General features: G+C 35.9%; 1 protein-coding gene across 1 annotated transcript in view; it reads right to left on the minus strand.

Moving 5' to 3' along the window:
• Positions 1–932: 932 nt before the first annotated feature.
• Positions 933–22081, minus strand: part of ADGRL4 (adhesion G protein-coupled receptor L4) — a 158879-nt gene continuing 137730 nt past the window's right edge. The window contains exons 13-15 of the mRNA XM_004369088.2: positions 3428–3519; positions 1406–1574; positions 933–1045 (exon numbers count right to left, since the gene is read on the minus strand). Coding sequence (XP_004369145.1) covers positions 983–1045; positions 1406–1574; positions 3428–3519 — 324 coding nt within the window. The 3' untranslated portion in view covers positions 933–982. The remainder of the gene's footprint in view (positions 1046–1405; positions 1575–3427; positions 3520–22081) is intronic.

Here is a 22081-nt window from a genome sequence, read left to right on the forward strand (position 1 = left end):
TAATTAAAAGGGAATACTGCAATGTGAACTACAGCATTTCTAAAATTAAAAAATAAAGAATTCAAATATACTAGTCTAATGAGATAGAATAGTTTTCACTATTCTGAAAGGCTGTAGAATAGACTATTTCAGCTTTATATACACTATTTTTACATTTAGAAGCATGAATACTGTTACATCTTGACACATTTTTGATTTACTGATTAAATATCTGAAGTCACATTCTGTGAAATAGGTATAAAAAAATATGTACTTCATTCTAATGTTAGCTTTAAATCAGAACTGCTTTTTCATTTGTGGAGGTTTCTTTCTTTTAGAATACTAAAAAAGAAAACAGATATAGTAAATAGAGGTCTAAGTTGTTTTAGCAGAAATTTAACTTATCATCTCACAAAGTGTTAAGATGTGTTTATTCAATTCTTTATTTTATCTCCACAATTTCTCATCTAGTTTACAGAAAAATAAAACAAGTTTACTCAAAATACATCTCACTGTTATAACAGCCATTCTCTTTTTACTATTTTATATTCTGTCCCTTCAATCTCTTATGTTCTACTTTCTGTAATGGAGCTCATTACCAAGGTGGTAAGGGACTAGTTTCAAAAGCAACATGAGTCACAACAATATCAAGCCAGTGGTTTCCTTCAGGACATTCATATATTTCTTGTGTCAGAAATAAAATCTTTCCTTGGGCACAGTGATATCACTCCTGAGAAACCAATTACTTTCCAAATATCTGCAATACTGTTTTGACATAACTAACTATGCCATGTAGGAAAGCATACTGTAGCTATATGGTACATAATTTAAATGCTTATTATCTACAGTTTCTGCCTATAAACAGAAAAAAAACTGATGTAAAATATTTGATTATCTAGTATTTAATAAATTGATATTTTGATAAAGTCATTATCATTCATTGATCATCCACAGCTTGGGTCTCTAATTTTGTGTGGCTGTAATTATGCATAGTTTTCTATGCTTATCTTAAACATCCAAAACAACAAGGGACATTTTTGAACAATCTATAATATTCTTCTTGAATCTAAAAAAAAGAAAAAGGAAAATAAATTAAATGTAATCATAATAATTACATGGAATTATTTTCAAGTAACATTGAATGGTTATATCTGGTCTTCTAAAGTATTGCTCCTATTCTGATTATCTTGTAGGAACACGCTGAAGAGTGACTATAAATTATAATTACTTTACTAATAGCAAGTTTTTAAAAGCATGTTTTTTTATGAACAGCTAGGAGTTCTGATTATTTTTTACATTAAAATGCAGTGTATTTAGGCAATAAAGGGATAAGTCATAAACCTATGAGAATGAGAATCTTCTATCACTTTGGGAACTGATGCTATCCTAATATACTATAGGGTTGACCAAAACAAAAATTGCTTACCTTTCTCGATAGAACACATAGGAATAAGAAAATGAACATTCCTTGGAAGGCATTGCTGACGGTGAAGAGGTAGGCTGTCACCACTGATGCATGCACAACATGGAGAACCCCAAAAATCCATGTGGTGCCAAGAAGGAAGAGGAGAGCAAGTGCTCCTCTTGCACAAGACCTATAACATATTTGATAAGTTTCAGTTAACAGATTGTCATGGTTTGGATTATGTCCCCCCAAAAATGTGTGTATCAGTATGGCCAGGCCATGATTCCTGGTATTGTGTGGTTTTCCTATATGTTGTAAATCCTGCCTCTATGATGTTAATGAGGGAGGTTGGGCGGCAGTTGTGTTAGTAAGGCAAGACACAGTCTACAAGATTGTATTGTATCCTGAGGCAATGTCTTAAGATATAAAAGACAGAAGTGAGCAGAGAGACAGGGGGACCTCATACCACCAAGAAAGCAGTGCCGGGAGCAGAGCATATCCTTTGGACTGGGGTCGCTGCGCTGAGAAGCTCCTACTCTGAGGACACACTGATGAGAAGCCAAGAGAGAGAAAGCCTTCCCCTGGAGCTGACACCCTGAATTTGGACTTTTAGCCTACTTTACTGTAAGGAAATAAACTTCTCGTCATTAAAAGCATCCACTTGTGGTATTTCTGCTATGGCAGCACTAGAAGACTAAGACACAGATCCATGTATACTCAACACATCCTCCTAGTTCCTAAAATTATGTGGGAAATTAGTTTTTGGTACAAAGTCCAAGAATGATTTTGAAACTGACAACAAATTGTGCTGCAGTTACATGGGTCAGCCTTTAGGGTATGCTACTGCACTGTGGCAGGGATGTGCTTCCCAAATCAAGGCAGCCTCATTAAAATATGTTATTTTTAGAGAAACTTCCTTAATCTTGAAATATTTTTAGCTGGTGCACTGTAGTATGTATGCTTTGATTTCAAATCTAATGTTGCAGTAATTCCCAAAGGTAAAACGTGTATCTGTTAGGAAGTATTTTCCCTAAGAAACCTTGAAACGTATACCATGTGGACTTGGGTCAGTATATATGCATGACATCAAAGAAGGCTTCTGCTTTCCTTTCAGGTTTAGTACAGAAGAAAGTGTAGGATACACACACACACACGCACATATACACACACACAATCTTTTGCAATATAGTTCTTTCAAAATAATTTGTGTCAGAAAACTGATTTCTTTAAAAAAAAAAAAAAACGCTCAAAAGCTAACTCTTACATATTTTCAACTGCTTGCCTGTGACTTTTGCTACAACAATATTCAGTCCTGCTCACTGAGAACACTGCCTTGAGAATGAAGTAACTAATGATTATTTTCTCACTCATTCTTAGCCCAATCATTCTTTATTGCAAGAGACGTTTTAGCAGTGTGCCTCAAAAAATGAGTCATTTGCAACTTTATTAAAACGAGTGCACTACATGAAACTATGAATGGTGAGGAATAAAAGAAAGTAATCGATCAAGCATTTGCTAAATCCTAACTATAAATCTTGTGGATGGTATTGAAACCACAGGAGTGTTCCCAAGCAACACAAACAGTAAGTTGTTTCCAACGTTCCCTGTAGTACACTTCAGCTTTTCCTGAACAAACTATTTTCAAGGTCTCAATAAATCAGTTTTAAAGAGAGGCAGTTGGAAGAAACATCGTAGCAACATGCAAATTAGGAATTGCCAGAAAGAAACAGTTACTAAGGTACGAGAAACTTTTTGCAAATGAAAACCACTAAGGCCTACTTTTAAAAAGCAGTCATTGGCTTTTCCCTTTCAAGGGAGAGCATATTTGAAAAGAATATTTTACCTGTCATTTCATCCATGGTGATACTCTTATGAAAAATATTAATGGCTATTTAACAATAAGTATTTATTATCCAGTTATTTTAAATATGGTAGAAGAAAATATGAAACAGTCAAAAAACAATTATTTCCAAAAATTGTTTGTAGTTTAAGTTATTGAAGCTTTTAATTTCTAAAGAAAGTCATCGTAGAAGGAAAGTTTACCTTATGTTCTCATAGCAGCTGACTTCTGGTTTCAAACCTGCAGTATGACGAAAAACTTTGTATATGATAAATCCAAAAGCCAAAAGATTAACCTGGGAAAAATATTAATTTCAAAGAAGAGATCATTTTCATGGGAAATTAGACACATATAAAAGAAATAAGCAAATGGTAAAGATTTCAAATAAGATAGGAACCAGAAAATTATGACATTTTAATGTACATTACAAAGTACAAACTCTCTGGTAGATTTAAGCAAACAAATCTGTGAAATATCACTGAAAATGAATGTTAGTACAATTTTTTTGATTATGTTAAACAACCTGTTCTAAAAACCTCTTCAGATATTATAATCACACCTACATATTGATGAGCATTATTTGCTGCCAGTAACATAATTAATATGCACATGAAGATAAATTTTAGTTCGAAAAGCTTTAGAAACACTTAAGAAAATTTGATTCACTAAATTGTATAGTTTTCCTTGAGGAGAATTGATAATTCCATCAATCCTTTAAAAATTTAAACTTTAAAAGAGAATTGATAGAAAGCTAGAAAACTCAACAATAAAACCCACAATTTCTCTTGCTAGAAAATACTTTAATGTACTATCTTTGTATGTTCTTCCAGACATCTCAACTAATATTTATGTTCAGACTGTCTTTCCCTAGACTTCACCTTAGAAACTTCCTAAATATTATCAATGAAGTAAATGTTGGTAGAACATATATAAATTTTATTAACAAACACTTATTATTCTATTACTCATATTTCATCCTACAGGCTAAATAGAATATACAGAATTTTTACCCTTTTTAAAGTAATTGCATTGTGACAATTTCTCTATTTTTTTTGTATTTTTTTAAAACTTCAAAGTCATATTTGCAGTGTCAGATGACTGACTGAAGGGTACATTTTAAATATACATCTATTCTAAGATGAACATGCTAATAATTTCAAATATTAAACATTACAGAAATAATTAGAAGATTAATCTTTTATTGAATGTTTTATTAAACAGATTTTTCAAAAGTCATTTGTAATGACAATAGCAAAATATAATAATTTTCAGCTAATTCTTATACTATAATTGAAAAGCTAATAGTCATAGAAAATTTCTTTTTTTTGTTTTCTATAGTCTAAGGAATTTTATGTAAGTTCTCAAAGTGAAATTTACTAATTACTATTATAAAAAGCAGAATAAAGTAATGAGTCAGATAATTTCATGTTGTTACTTTTCTAAAGAGAGGGTCTTGAGAGAAACTCCTAGAGGTTTAAGGGGTCTCATCTCTTCTTCTGCTTCCAAATGTCCATTATTTCTAATTATGTGATTAACTCTAGTTATAATAATGCTTCCATAGGAAGAAAAGACTTCAACAATTGCAGAAGAGAGATAAAGTATATTTAAATCGATTTTGTTGACAATTTCACCCTATTAAATGCTCAACTAACTAAAATGATAATTTAATAATATTTAATTTTATAGTCTTTAATGCTTATGAAAGAGTCATACTTATCTTCTAAGTTTTAACAGCTATAGCTTCTTAGTTTAAATTTGGAAACAACAATTGTATTTAATTTTATAAACAAATGCATATATATGTGTTTTAGATAATAACAAATATTAACATTTGTTTAGTATTAATAATATATGCAAACTATTCTTAATTTGAAAAATCTTCAAAGAATTTGTATGAGATAATTAAATTGAACTTGGTATTTCAACAAATGAAGAGTTATACAACAAAATAACTCTAAATGATAAGAAATACTGCTCCCTAGACCAATAATTTTCCATTTAAATGAATAATTAATTTATAATAACTATTAAGTAAAGTTTTTTAAGCTTTTATTTTCAATAAAACTGAGGTTTGAAAAATAGTTGCTCATACTGTTATGGCTTCTCAGACAAGCATATACATGTTGGATATGCTCTGCTACATCATATGCTAAAACAGTCAGGAGGGGAAACGGAACATTCCCTAGAGGTGATCCAGATCTGGAAACTACATTTTTCGGTACAAAAGAGAAAATGTCTACATACTTATAAAAACCAGGTGCTGTTGGGCAAGTGGGAGGCTAATTCTTATTCCATAAACTCCTATTTTCCCAAATATAGCAGAAAACAGATGAAACCATTTTTATCAGAATATGTTATGGTTTTATGTAACAAAAAAAAAATCACAAATACCCTGATTATATTACCCATAGTGATTGATACTAAAACAAATATATGGCACTTCTATTGCCATTTATTCTAAACATTTCATAAAAAGTCTACTTAGTGTCTGGTACAGTGGTGAGGGCTGGGCATTTATTAATGAACAAAACAGACATGGTCCTTTATTCTCAAAGTCTGTTAAGGAAATAGATATTAAGCAACTATTCATACAAATACATATACATCCTCAAACTGTGATAAGTGCTACAATGGACAAATTTAGACTGTTAGGAGGGACAAATCAGGGCAGACTGGAATCAAGTTTCAGGAAGTATCTCTTAGAATTTAGCATTTAAACCAGGACCTGATGCATTATAATGCCTTAGCAGGTCAACGAATGAGAGGAGAAAGGCATGTCACGAACGGAAAAAGCATAGAAAAAACAGTTCTGACCCCTCAGGGAGTTGAGAACTTTGTATGTGTTCAAGGAATTTATATAAGGTGGCTGGAATGTAGTGAACAAAGGAAAGAGTAGCATGAGATGAGTTTGCTAAGGTAGACACGAATAAATATTACTTAGACTTTATCTTGTCAAACAATGTTTATATATTCTTTCATTTAAGAATTACTTATGTACTATATATAGGCTTTGTCTTCAAGGGCACACAATATAAAGGAGATGACCTGTCAACAAGCAAATACAACAAAATTCGGTAAGTGCCACACAGTTTTTTGCATAGTGTGGTAGAAGAACACAGATAATCACACCCTACAATACCATGTCTAAGCCAATCTTAAATGATCAGTAGGTGCAAAGGAGGACAACACAGAGAAAATAAGTGATTATCCCAGATCTCAGCCCTTGGAGTTATCTATGTACACTCACTTCCTAGGTGATCAGACACCATGGCTCAAAATATTAGCCTTAGGCCCTATCTGACCTCTGCACTTACAAGTCTTACAGATATCTTGAGTTAAAAATGTCAAAATCCAAACTGCTATTCTTCTCCAAAATTACCTATTTTTGCTGCAAACTTTTCCATTTCAAAAATACATATAGATATATAGAGATATATAGATCCCTCTAGCTTATCAGGCTTATTCATCAACAAACTTATCACCTCTACTTTCAAAATATATCCAGAATTTGACCACCACTTACCGGCTTCACAGCTACACCATAGTGTCTCCCCTAGGTTACTTCAGTAACCTTCTACTAGATCTCTCTGCTTTCATCCTTGCTCTCTTACTATCTCATCTCATCTCAGCAGCCTTTTAAAATGTAAGTCAGACCATTCCTCTATTCAGAACCGGCCAATGGCTTCCCATCTGTGATGGTTAATTTTATGTGTCAACTTGGTTAGGCTCTGTTGCCCAGTTGTTTGGTCAAACACTAGTCTAGATGTTGTTATGATGTAGTTACATGCAATTAAATCAGTTGGCAGATTACCCTCCATAATGTGGGTGGGCCTCATCTAATCAGATGAAAGGCTTAAAAACAAAAGAGACTACAAACAGACATTTTGCCAGAATTCCTGTACTCTTTACTCTTCCAGTCACCTGACCTGTGATTCTTGGGACACAAGACTATAGGAATCTCCAGTCTGTTGCCTGACCTATGGATTTTGAATTTACCAGCCCCTCACAATCATGTGAGTCAATTCTTTAAAATAAATCTCAATCTCTTTCTCTCTCTCTCCATATACAAACACAGAAACAAACAAATCAGTTGCCATTGAGTCAGTTCTTCCTCATGAAAACCCCATGTGTTTCATAGTAGAACTGTGCTCCACAGGGTTTTCATGGCTGTGAGCTTTCAGAAGTAGATTGCCAGGCCTTTCTTCTGAGGCTCCTTTGGGTGGGTTTCAATTGCTAACATTTCAATAAGTAGCCAGATGCTTAACCATTTGTGTCACCAGGGCTGCCCATATCTATGTCTCTCTCTCTATATAATGCATACACAGGCACACACATACATGAAAACCAAAAAAACCCAAACCCACTGCTGTCAAGTCAATTCTGACTCATAGCAACCCTATAGGACAGAGCAGAACTGCCCTATATGGTTTCCAAGGAGCACCTGGTGGACTCGAACTGCTGACCTTTTGGTTAGTGGCCTTAGTTCTTAACCACTATGCCACCAAGGTTTCCTACACTCATTTATATCAGAGTCCCTGGGTGTTGCAAATGATTAATGGGTAATGCTCCTGACTGTTAACTGAAAGGCTGGAGGTTTAAATCCTCTCAGAGGCACCTTGGAAAAAAGGCCTGGTTATGTACTTCTGAAAAATCAGCTATCGAAAACTCAATGGAGCACAGTTTTATTCTGACATGCATGGAGTCACTGTGAGTGGTATTCAACTTGATGGCAGGATTCAACTGGATGGCAACTGGTGTTTCTTTATATATATATATATATACACATATATATAAAACTATGGTTTGAACCCACCCTGCAGCACCATGAAAGAAAGGCCTAGCGATCTGCTTCCATAAAGATTAACCAAAAAAAAAAAAAACCCAAATGCCTTGCCAACAAGTCAATTCCGACTCATGGCGACCCCATGTGTTACAGAACTGAACTGCTCCATAGAGTTTTCTTGACTGCGATCTTTATGGCAGCACATTGCCAGGCCCTTCTTTTGCAGTGCTTGCTGGGAGGGTTCAAACTGCCAATGTTCAGATTAGTAATCAAAAGCAAATGGTTTATGCTACCCAGGGACATTTCTAGAAAGACTGCAGGCAAGAAAACCCTATGGAACAGTTCTACTGTGTAACACATGGAGTCACCATAAATTGGAGCCCTGGTGGTGCAGTGGTTAAGCATTCAGCTGCTAACCAAAAGGTCAGCAGTTCAGATCCACCAGTGGCTCCTTGGAAACCCTATGGGGCAGTTCTGCTCTGTCCTACATGGTCGCCTATGAGTTGGAATCAATTCGACGGCAACGGGTTTGGATATATATATATATATATATATTACTTGAGAGAACCCTGACACCATCTTACTCAGAGTTAAAGCCAAAGATCTTATAGGGCCTCTAAGACCTGAAATGATTATGGCCCTCACTCTACCTCTTCCCTTAACCCTTCCTTCTCTGTCCTTTGAGCAGGTTGCTCCACTCACTCGGGACTGGTGGCTGTTTCTCCAAGCACACCAAGCCTGCCTCAGGGGGGTTGTACTTGCTGTACTCTTTCATATGCCAGTGGCCCATTCCCTCACCACCTCTGTTTAAATGCCACCTTATCTATAGATTGTCTCCCAGTGTACTTGTTAAAAAACTGAAAATCAAATGATAAAATCAGAACTGAGTTCATTTCTGTGGAAAATGTACAGAACAATGGGTATTATTTACTGTTTGGACAATGCAAACTCTGTATTCCATCACGTTCTTCCCTCGTCTTAGTCACTAGAAAACTCAGAGCCAAATCCAATGTATTATAATATTCGGCAAATTTTGGGTAACTGTCAAAACTTACATTTGCTCTTTTGCCTGCAACCTCTCTTTATCCATAAATGTATAAGCTACTTTAAATCATTTTTCTAACAAGCAGAGAAAAAAACCATAAATAAGGAATCAGTATCACCTAAAGGCATCTGAATGTGTGTGACTTTATGTACTTAGAGGTGGAAATTAAGTCGAAACTATGCGTTTTACATGGTCTGGAAAAGTACGTTTTGGGAGGAAATGTGTTTTATGAAATAAGTATGATGGGTCTGAAATGACATAAAAAACAGCTGCTCAAACAACATAATATAGAATTTGCAAATATTTCTGATAATAAAATATATTTTGCAATTAATCCAGAGGTAACATCTTCGAGGATAGAGACTTCCTGGCTTGTGGTTTTAATAGTTGAAAAGCTGCCACGAGCACTGTGCTTACATGGCAATAGCTGGCTACATTAAGATAGCCGACGAGTGATTCTTTAAAATATAAGAAACATCATTGATATTAAGCTTAATTAAGAAAGTAGTGCTTTTAAAATGATACGCTTTTACTTGTTAGTGTTGACCTAACGTGTTTGTTTTATCAGCTGCAGTTGCCTTATCATTGATCTTTGAATGTGTCACAAAATGCACAGCAGCTAATTAATGACCTGGCGTTCACTATCATTTTGTCTCATTAATATTTTTTTTTAAACAGTTTTAGGTCGTCAATCAGAGGAATTCATTATGCTTTCTAGGAACACACAAGACAAGGACATTCGATGGCAAACGTAAGAACTCCGAAATTCACTGCTACACTTTGGAATACAGAAGAGAACAAAAATTGCTGGGAGAAAAACATCACTCAAAGTCATGAAATTTAACCCTTGAGAGAAAGTAATATTTTAAATTTAAAATCATTTTTCCTTGCTTTATCTTAGTGATATTTAGAAATACAGAGACCTGTTTCTGAACTACATTGATATACGCAGTTACTTCAAAGTTTAGCAGGCAAGCTCTGTTGGTTGACATAGTACATTAAAACTTTTTAAGTGCTTTTTTTTTTAAACAAGAAAAATTATTGAGATGAGTTTGTGAAACAGCAGGAGCTAATTCAGAAAGATTTAGACCTACAGGTATATTCAACCCGAGGGCTTCAAATTCCGACTTCAAAATGAAGCATCCAAGTCTGTCATTTTTCCTTTCTTAGTCTTTTCTCACTAATTGATGAGGTCATCTACACGCTGATGTCAGATCTCACCAAAAAAGAATTTTTCTCTTACTGTGCTTTGAGATCCACACTTTAATTTTTCATGTATATCAAACAGAATCTTGTTCATCTAGGAATGTGTCATGATCACAACTCTGCTATGTCCTTCCAAACGGTTTTACTACCTTTGAATTAACTGGTCTAGGACAGACCTGCTTCTGCCCCGGACTAAGGGAGAGTTTCTACTGGTCTACTGTGTGGCCATATACAAACAATTTATTCTTATTCTTTGGACCACTGCAGAAATGACCAAGTAGTCATCAACGGAAGCTTCAAATTAAAAATGTATGTTTGGTTAATTGTACAAAATTGTCTATAAGCTAGACAGGAATCAAGTAGTCAAGAGTTTCTCTTCTGTCTAATCTCCTTTTATTATTTCCCAGTTGGAATCACCACTTTGTCTTAGTTACAATGCTAACCATACATATTATCAGAAACATTGAGTTGTGTGACAAGCAGAATAATGTTCCCCTTCCGAAACACATGTCCATACCATAGTCCCTGGAGTTTGTGAATATGGCAATAGAAACTGCAGATAGAATTAAGGTTATGAACTTTAAAATAGGAAGGTTAGCCTGAATTATCCAGGTGGGCCCAATGTAATCATATGAACCCTTACAAGTGGAAGAGGAAGGAAGGAGAGATGCAACAGAGAAATATGGCAGAAAACAAAGTAGGAGAGACATGGCAGAAGTGGAGATAGATTTGAAACATGAGAGGACTCGACATGCTGTTGCTGGCTTGGAAGACAAAGGGGCCTCAAGCCAGGGAATGTGGGTGGTCTCTACAATCTGAGACCTACCCCTGGCCAACAGCTGGGAAAGAAATGAGCACCTCAGAACTACCACCACATGGAACTGAATTCTGCCAACAACTGGAATGAACCTGGAAGTGAATTATCCCTCCGGGCCTCCAGAATAGCCAGCCTTGATTTTCTCCTAGTGAGACTCTGAACAGAAGAACCACCTGAGCCTGCCTGGACTTATGATCCGCAGAACTGTGAGATAATAAATGTATGTTTTTTTAAGCTGCTAAATTTGCAATAATTTGTTATGCTAGTAATACAAAACCAATCCAAGGTGAAAAAACTTGTAAATTAACATACTTATATGTATATGTATAAATCAAACGATGAAATGAAATACCGTACAATTACTGTGTTTTCTATTTTAATTTAAAATATAAATTTAAAATCTTATTTAAAATAAATTTTAATTTATCATTAAATCATGTCTATTACTGGTCTTTTAGTACTTGGTCAGTAGGCAATTATATAAAAAATTATTATTTCTGGATGCTGTTTCTCTGTTTCTTAAAATAAAAAGATTAAGATAAATTATAGTAAACGACTTCCTGGAAATAAAAGCAGTTTGTACTTTCAAGTACCTATTACTTTTTTTTTTTTTTAAATCTATGATATCTACCTTTGAGTGGTACTTCACATAGGATTGCCAGATTTAGCAAATAAAATACAGGATGCCCAGTTAAATTTGAATTTCAGATAAACTCAATAATTTTTTAGTATAAGTACATCCCATGCAATATTTAGGATATACTTATACTAAAAAAAAAATCATTGTTTGTCAGAAATTTCAATTAATTGTGCATCTTGTATTTTATATGGCAATTCTAACTTCACGGCTTTCAAAATTATTTTCAGCTCTGATCCTTCTTATAATCGGAGCCCATGAGCTGCTCCATGGGAAACCCTGAGGACATCATCCTCTCTATATACTGATTTATCACAGTATGAAAGGAAATCTCAAAGGAAGAGGGGGCAAATTTTAAGATGCTGCAAAACCACTGTAGGATCTGAAGATGTGTTGATGTGCTGAGACTAATAACCCATTGCTGTTGAGTTGATTCCAATTCATAGTGACCCCTTAGGACAGAGTACAGCTGCCCCATAGGGTTTCCTAGGCTATAAATCTTTATGGAAGCAAACTGCCACATCTTTCTCCCGTGGAGTGGCTGGTGGGTTGGAACCGCCAACCTTTTGGTTAGCAGCCAAGCTCTTAACTACTTCGCCACCAGGGTTCCTGTTGTAATATAAAAGCCCCTAAATACTAAAAGGCCCTCAAAGTTTACAGCGGATGAATGTGCAAATAAAAGGTTTGGGCTCAGTAAAGAACACACCCAAGCTCAGATGAACTCCTCCCCCTTGGAAAGCCCTCAGTGTGCATGGTGAAATTGTATCAGGAAGCAGACGGTTGGGCTTAAAAGAAAAAAAAAAACATAAAAGAACCAAACCCTTTGCCATTGAGTTGACTGCAACTCATAGCAACCCTAGAGGACAGAGCAGAACTGCCTCGTAGAGTTTCCAAGGACAGTCTGGTGGATTTGAGCTGCTGACCTTTTGATTAGCAGCCGTAGCACTTAACCACTACGCCACCAGGGTTTCCTGGGTTGGGGTGGCACCTGTTAAAAATCTTTCATTATTTAATTAATGATTAGAAATAAAATATCCAAAGCTTAAGACAGAAATTATGAGGCTGCAGTGACTTATTTTCAGAATTGTAGAGAAAAGTTGTTTGTTGTTGTTAGGTGCCGTCAAGTCAGTTCCAATTCATAGCAACGCTATGTACAACAGAATAAAACACTGCCTGGTCCTTCACCATCCTCACAATCATTGTTATGCTTGAGCCCATTGCTGCAGCCACGGTGTCAATCCATCTCCTTGAGGGTCTTCCTCTTTTTCGCTGACCTCTACTTTACCAAGCATGATGTCCTTCTCCAGGGACTGGTCCTTCCTGACAACACATCCAAAGTATGTGAGACGATGTCTTGCCATTCTCTCTTCTAAGGAGCACCCTGGCTGTACTTCTCCCAAGACAGATTTGTTCATTCTTCTGGCAGACCATGGTATATTCAATATTCTTCGACAACACTATAATTCAAAGGCATCGATTTTTCTTCGGTCTTCTTTATTGTCCAGCTTTCCCATGCATATGAGACAAGTGAAAATACCATGGTTGGGTCAGGTGCACCTTAGTCCTCAAAGTAACATCTTTGCTTTTTAACACTTTCAAGAGGTCTTTTGCAGAAGATTTGTCCAATGCAATACGTTGCTTGATTTCCTGACTGCTGCCTCCACAGGTGTTCATTGTGGATCCAAGTAAAATGAAATTATTGACAACTTCGTTATTTTCTCCATTTATCATGATGTTGCTTATTGATCCAGTTGTCAAGATTTTTGTTTTCTTTATGTTGAGGTATGATCCATACTGAAGGCTGTAGTCTTTGATCTTCATCAGTGTTTCAAGTCCTCTTCACTTTCAGCAAGCAAGGTTGTGTTATCTGCATATCACACATTATTACTGAGTCTTCCTCCAATCCTGATGCCGCGTTCTTCTTCGTATAGTCCAGTTTCTTAGATTGAGTAAGTATGGTGAAGGATACAATCCTGATGCACACTTTTCCTGATTTTAAACCACACAGTATCCCCTTATTCTGTCAGAATGACTGTTTCTTAGTCTATGTACAGGTTCCTAATGAGCACAATTAAGAGTTCTGGCATTTCCATTCTTCACAATGTTATCCATAATTTGTTATAATCCACACAGTCAAATGCCTTTGCTTAGTCAATAAAACACAGGTGAACTTCTTTCTGGATTCTCTGGTTTCAGCTAAGATCCAACTGACATCAGCAATGATATTCCTTGTTTCATGTCCTCTTCTGAATCTGCCTTGAATTTCTGGCAGTTCTCTGTTGATGTTCTGCTGCAACTACTTTTTTGAACGATCTTCAGCAACACTTTACCTGTGTATGATATTAACAATATTGTTCAGTAATTTCCACATTATATTGGACCATCTTTCTTGGGCACAAATATGGATCTCTTCCAGTTGGTTAGTCAGGTAGCTGTCTTCCAAATTTCTTGGTAAGGACCAGTGAGTGCCTCTAGCACTGCATCCGTTTGTTGAAACATGTAAGTTTATATTCTGTCAATTCCTGAAACCTTTTTTTTCACCAATGCGTTCAGTGCAGCTTGGACTTCTTCCTTCAATACCATTGGTTCTTGATCATATGCTGTCTCCTGAAATGGTTGAAGGTCATCCAACTCTTTTTGGTACAGTGACTGTGTATTCCTTCCATTGTCTTATGATGATTCCTGTATTGATCAATATTTTGCCCATTAAAAACAAACAAAACAATAAACCAATTGCCATCAAGTTGATTCTGAGTTATAGTAACCCTATAGGACAGAGCAGAACTGCCCCATAGGGTTTCCAAGGAGAGGCTGGTAGATTCAAACTGCCGACCTTTTGCTTAGCAGCCAAGATTTCGCCCACAGAATCCTTTAATATTGCAACTAAATCAAAAAACAAAAAACAAACCCATTCCCATCGAGCTGATTTCTACTCATAGCGACCCAACAGGACAGATTAGAACTGCCCCACAGAGTTTTCAAGGAGTGGCTGGTGCAATTCTTTGGACCTTTTCATTAGCAGCCAAGCTCTTAACCACTGTGCCACCAGAGCTCCAATACTTCAACTAGAGGCTTGAATTTTTTCTTCCGTTCTTTCAGCTGGAGAAATGCCAAGCATGTTCTTCCCTTTTGGTTTTCTAACTCCTAGTCTTTGCACATTTCCTTACAATATTTTACTTTGTCTTCTCAAGCCGCCCTTTGAAGTCTGTTCAGCTCTCTTATTTCATCATTTCTTCCACTCATTTTAGTGACTCTACACTCAAAAGCAAGTTTCAGAGCCTCTTCTGACATCCATTTTGGTCTTTTCTTTCTTTCCAGTCTTTTTAATAACCTTTTGCTTTCTTCAAGTCTCACATCTTGCAGACAGTCAAAACGATATCATGTTAGAAATAAAATATTGGTAGATAGATACACCAATAGAAACTGAGAGGTATCTTATAAATTCTCAAAATGTAATGACCTTCTAGGAATAATGCTGAGTAAAGGGAAAGGATGGTTATATCTCTTTTACTTTATCAGTAAATACCATAGGCCTTCTGCAGTTTTTGCATCTAACAGAAACCATGGATTTTATGATGCGTGTTCATTAATTATAGGTTGGGACACCCAGTTAGGCCATAGCAAAAATCTTTATCAACAAGTAAGCAGGATACTTTATCATTAGGAAAATATCCCCCCACCTACCATCAGGTTATAGCTAAATATTCGCCCTATTTTATTATGGCTAAACTCCCATCCCAATATATAATCATTTTAGGCATTAAAAAAATATTTACACTTCATATTTTTAACATGTTTCCATTAGAACTATTTTAGCAGTTGATTTTTTTCTTTTCACTCTTTGAAAGAATAATTTACTGGTCTCCAAACCAGAATCAAAATGAGGCAAAGAGCTAGAAATTTGTAAACATGAAGGATATTGTGACCTCTGTGGGTGTAAGTGAGTTTGATAGGCTCATTTTCATAACTTATTTTAACGGTAGATGGCTACAAGCAATAGAAAGATACTAGAAAAGGAATAAAGGTGAAGGAGAAAAACTCTATGTGAAGGGTATTTACAACAATTGTGAGGTATAATGTGACAACAAAAACTGTGATGAGGTCACTTTTGTTAAGCTATGAGCAAGGAAAAAATCTTTGCATATACTTGCAGTATATAGCAAAGACAGAGGTTAGTAAGAATTAAAAAAAATTCAAATTTAATATAAATCATTTGGACATTGCTTAGAATCCATGCTAGAGCTTGCACAATTATGGGAATTCTAAGCTGTATCTAAGTTATCAACCATTTAATTTTTAATTTAAAAGGTAAAAATAAGAAAAGAGGCATGAGATTGCCCCCAAATTATAAACATTTTCCTTCTTTAACTTTTGAGGGATGTTCTGATTATTTTAATATCTTTTTGTTTTCACCCTAGCCTTTTATATACAGTTAGTACCATTATCTTCATTATATGCATAATGATGAATCCAGGGCATGGGAATGATCTGTGGTGTGTGCTCTTTACCAATCACATTGCTTTTGAAAATCTCTGACATTGTTTATCTAGGATCTCATTTTATTCAGTTAAAAATAAAACACCAACTTTAAAATTCCTCCTGAAAGCATACCATAGATAATGTAGATACATATATAGATATATAATAGCAGTCATTTCCTAAGAAGAAAGAGAATACAATTAAAGTATTAAAATAGTATTTTAATACTTCATTAATTTTACGTAGTAGTATTTTACATAGTATTAAAATAAGGGAGATTATGTAAGTAGTGTAAAAAGAAAAAAAAAAACCTGGGAAAAAATAGATACTACACTTTAGGTACTTTAGAGTAAGTCAAAATTTTATCAAGTATGAAAGCCCCCAAACAAGACAAGGCTAAAATTGCGTACTGTCTACTGTGACTAGCAGGGTGCTAGGAATTGAGGACATACAAATGAAGATGAGATCTTGCTCTCAACAAAATCTATCATGGTGGCATACATACACAAACAAGCCTAAGACAACACATTAGTAAGTCTGAGGTAATATTTTGGGAAAGCAAATACAATCATATCCTCACCTCATCCCTTGTTTCCATCTTTTTTGGCTTCACATTGCTCTTAACATCAAGTCCAAAACCTTTAACATGGCTTTATGATAAAGATGGTCACATTATTTTCTCATTAATCACTGTATCCTTTTGAGAATGAAAGTGGGTGCTAAAACATTTAAAATTGGTTCTAATATATGGATGGACCTATAAAATGCTCACTTCAAACATCTATTTTCAAAAGTATTTTATTTCCTACCAAATAAAAATTATTTCGTATAGAACAATAAGAGGCTGGCAAGGATGGCCATTTCGAATCCTTCTTCTACTACCTCCGATACCTGAAGGAAGTAGCTATCCCTAACCACTCGATCTGAGTACATTTGAATGGGAAGTGATGCTCTCACTGTATTCAGAAAAGGTCTGGAAAGAGAGACAGGTTATTGCTGGTTATCTCCTGTAATTAACCACATGTGCAAGTCGGAATGTTCCCTGCGCACGTGACTCTAACACACTACTCCAGGAGATGGAAGCAAAGCTTACCAAACCTATCCAAACTTATTTTAATAATAATACGTTAACAAGTGAAAAATCCAGACAAACGCTCAACTGTACAGAACACTAGGGCAATAGACATAAAAAATACGGGCTCAGGCAAACGGTCACTTTACCTAGGGGGCGCTGTGTGTGCTGGCCCCGTCTCAGCCTCATCTCATATGACCCCTCCCATCTACTCTGTGTTTTAATCACACTGGCAGCTTTTCAGTCCCTGAGAGGTTCTTGTACCTTCCCACCTCAGCACCTCTGCACTAAAACACTCCTTATCAAACATAATAGTTCAGATGATCTGTATACCATATATTGATCTGTATTCTGATATGTTAAGATTTTAGGCAGGGCATTTTAGCTAGTTATTGAATATTATTGACAATTGTTTAAATAAAGCAATATAAAATTGGAGGAGATATTTACAATACATAGGATTTCCCCTATTTTCAGTGAGATGAAAAATTATTTTGACATTTTGTTAAGCAAAGAATTTAAAGTTTTTGAATTTTTTTAAGAAGTTGTGCAGTTGGCAGTTCTCTCACAGCTTACTCTGAAACCATTTCTGGAAACCAGGAAATAGGAACAAGTTTTTCAGGACTTAACAAAGATCTGCTTCCTTCAACCTCTGGTGCAAGGCAAGCTGAAAGGATATGTGGTAGTGAAGAGCACTGCATATGGAATCTGAAAGCATGAGCTTGTCTCTACCCCTCAATAACTGGGTGATCTTAAGCGGCTTAAGTTTATGAAGCCTAAGTTTCCACTTACCTAAACTGCATATATATTGGAGGCTTTTACCCAAATATGGAGTCCGTGTGTGGCACTAATGATTAAGTACTCAACTACTGACAGAAAGATTGGTAGTTCGAATCCAGCCAGAGGTGCATCAGAAGGGCTGATTATAGAGTTCTGAACAATCACAGCCACTGAAAACCCTATAGAGTACGGTTCTATTCTGAAACACATGAGATCATCTTAAGTTGTAATCAACTCAACTGTAACTTTTTTTTTTTTTTTTTTACCAAATAAGTGGGAAGTGAGCCCTAATGACTAAAGGTCTTGCCCTGACACTCAACAATTTGGGATCTCTTTTTGATGAGATACCATTAGGAGGCATTTTTTTCATCAGAAGAAATTTTAAATGTTCCCTTCTTGGGCCATCCGGAAACTAGAGAGGACAAAATTCTCATATGAGAGACAGAGTTCAAAACAGAGCCACATGGATAGTTCATTGTCTCAGAATGAGTAAATCATATGTTGCAGGGTATACTGAAGAAGACAGAGGGATATGATGAACACCTATAGGGAAGTTAAAATATTTTTCTGTGTGTAGAACAAGAGCTCTGCAAATGCTAAGAAAGACTCTGATTCACGGCTCACACTTGTTGCAGACCAATGAGAGCCAGAACATTGTGTTACATTCAGGATGGTCAGAAGTAGAAGTATGATCAGAACATACACTGTGCTCTTGGCCAAGTTTAAGGATTTTCACAAATTCTTTGTGAGTAGAAGCTTGAAGGTTTTATCTGTTAGCTACATAAGAATGTATATAATTTTCTTTAGTGTAACCACACTCCTTCTTTAAAAAGTTTTAAATAGCAGCACCGAGGGGTGGATTATCCAATAGGCGAGGTAAACACGGGCTTACCTTGCTTACCAGATCATCTGAATTTCAAATTTTTTCCGAACATCAAAGATTCTGCTTCTAGGTGTGGCTGGCATCTGTCTCTCTCCCAGCCCCACAGAATCAAAGCTTCTTTTCAAATGTACAGTCCCTGGCAGGGGCAGAAGACCTCCTCATGTGGTGAAACCCATGTGAAATTGTTCACTACAGATTAGTAAGTAAGCATAAGTAAGCCCTACCTTGCCTATTGGATAATCCGGCCTTCACAGCACCTCTCTTGGTATTTTTAGGTAGGTACTTGATGGCACAGTCCGTTAACGTGCTCTGCTGCTAACTAAAAGGCTGGAGGTTTGAATCTACCCAGAGGCACCTCAGAAGAAAGCAGTCTACTTCTGAAAAACCAGCCATTGAAAACCCTGTGGAGTACAGTTCTACTCCGACATGCATGGGTTTGCCATGAATTGGAGTCAACTCAACAGCAACTGGTTTTAAGTCAAGATTATAGTTACTGAAGTGTGAAAATATGATAAACATTATTCCTTACTAAATGCTGTTACTATTTTCACTTAGTTGTATCACAGATGCTTTCCTGAGGATTAACTGAGGTATGTAAAAAAGGTTTGTAAAGATTAGAAGACTATGAAAATGTAAAGTGAATAATAATTCTAATGTCTAACTTGTTCTACCAACATCCATAATTTTTCCCCATCACAATATAACTATGTAACATCCTTCACTGTAAAGCTACATTTGTAAGGAAATACTAGAGATGAACTTGACCTTGACCAATTATTTCTAATTAGAATTGAGAGACACAAGGATATTTTTCTTAAAAAAAAAAAATTTGGACCTCTAATTTCTATAAAGTTATTCAATTTTTATGAAATTCTTCTAGTATGAGTCCCAAGGAGATTATCTTTGAAAGTATTTCCAGTAAGACTATAACTCCCAAGTATGGGAACACACTGAAAACTATAAATGTATTATTTATGCTAAGATTTTTTTACTCCACTTTTTCTTTTTTAAATTCCAGCTATCTATTGTTTCAAGAAGGTCAGAATAATACAAAAAAAAAAATAGCTAAATGTTACAGGCACTGAAATGTTTATTAATACATAATATGGAGAAAAGGTTAGAATATTAAAGTACCTTGAGCCACAGAGGTCACTAAAAGATATTCCTAACAAATGCAAAGCCATTAAATTAAAACATGTACTTAAATGTTGATTCTGTTACCCACAACATTTAAAATTTACAGTGGATAGTGATTCTAATTTTAATGCGGTCATCTGAAGGATGTCGCCTAAACCATGATTTTAATTCTTTTTCTTATATTTATGATTTAAGAGGCAGTCATTCAAACAGAACAAGGGGATACTCTAAGGTTTGAAATCAGAAAAGGTATGTGTCAGGGCTGTATCATTTCACCATACTTATTCAATCTGTATGCTGAGCAAATAATACGAGAAGCTGGCCTATATGAAGAAGAATGTGGCATCAGAATTGGAGGAAGACTCATTAACAACCTGACATACGTGGATGACACAACTTTGCTTGCTGAAAAAAGAGGACTTGAAGCACTTACTGATGAAGACCAAAGGCTACAGCCTTCAGTACGGATTACACCTCAACATAAAGACAACAAAAATCCTCACAACTGGACCAATAAGCAACATCATGATAAACAGAGAAAAGAGTGAAGTTGTCAATGATTTCATTTTACTTGGATCCACAATCAATGCCCATGGAAGCAGCAGTCAAGAAATCAAATGATGTATTCCATTGGACAAATCTGCCGCAAAAGACCTCTTGAAAGTGTTAAAAAGCAAAGATGTCACTTTGAGGAATAAAGTCTACCTGACCCGAGCCATGCTATTTTCAATTGCCTCATATGCAGGTGAAATTTGGATAGTGAATGAGGAAGACTGAAGAAGAACTGACACCTTTGAATTATGGTGTCAGGGAAGAAAATTGAATATACCATGGACTGCCAGAAGAACATACAAATTTGTCTTGTAAGAAGTACAGCCAGAATGCTCCTTAGAAGTGAGGATGGCGAGACTTTGTCTCACATACTTTGGACATGTTAATAGGAGGGACCAATCCCTGGAAGAGAACATTGTGCTTGGTAGAGGGTCATTGAAAAGAGTAAGACACTCAATGAGACAGATTGGCCCAGTGGCTGCAACAATGGTCTCAAATATAGGAAAGACTGTGAGGCTGGCACAGGACCGGGCAGTGTTTGGTCTTGTTGTACGTAAGGTAGCTATGAGTTGGAACCGAATCGAAAGCACCTAACAACAACATATTATTTGAAGAAGACTGCAAAATGCACTCTTACCCAACATACTTAATAGATATGTCTAAGACGTGTGGTTGTCAATGGAGAGAAGTGGGGATATCACCTCCCAGTGGACACCTGGTGGCGTATGGAGACAATACTGGTTGTTATACCTGGGGAAGTGTTGTTGGTGGTGCTACTGGTATTTCGTGAGTAGAAGCCAGGAGTGCTGCTAAACACCTTATAATGGCCAGGACAGTCCCTACAACAACGATTCAATTCTAAGTGTCAATAATGCCACTGCTGAGACACCCTCATCTATCGTAACCCGTTTGTTTTAGTTTTTAGATTCCAACTTAGCCAGTCAGACACCACGGCAGGTAACAACATCTAGTGTTGGCAAAAATGTCAGAAAAAGGGCATATTCATATTTTGTTTGTGTAACTATCAACTGAAATAATTGTTTGATAGACAATTTGTAAATTTTAAAATCTGCATATACTTGCATTTCTATTTCTAATTAGCACTTCACAAGTTTTATATATGCAAATATGCAAAATGCACAAAGAACAAGAATTCTCTGTGTAGTATTATTTGTAATAAAGAAATATTAGAAACAAATTAAATGCTCATCAATAGGGAAGTGGTTAAATAAGTAAGAGCACACCGACAATACCAAAACCTAAAACCAAACCCACTACTGTCGAATTGATTCTGACTCATAGTGACCCTATAGGACTGAGCAGAACTGTCCCATAGGGTTTCCAAGGCTGTAATCTTTACGAAAGCAGACTGTCACATCTTTCTCCTGTGGAACCGCTGGTGGGTTCAAACCACAGACCTTTCATTTAACAGCCGAGTGCTTAACCACTGCACCACCAGGTCTCCT

This window comes from Trichechus manatus, unplaced genomic scaffold (assembly GCF_000243295.1).
Source record: "Trichechus manatus latirostris isolate Lorelei unplaced genomic scaffold, TriManLat1.0 scaffold00003, whole genome shotgun sequence".
NCBI lineage: Eukaryota > Metazoa > Chordata > Mammalia > Sirenia > Trichechidae > Trichechus > Trichechus manatus.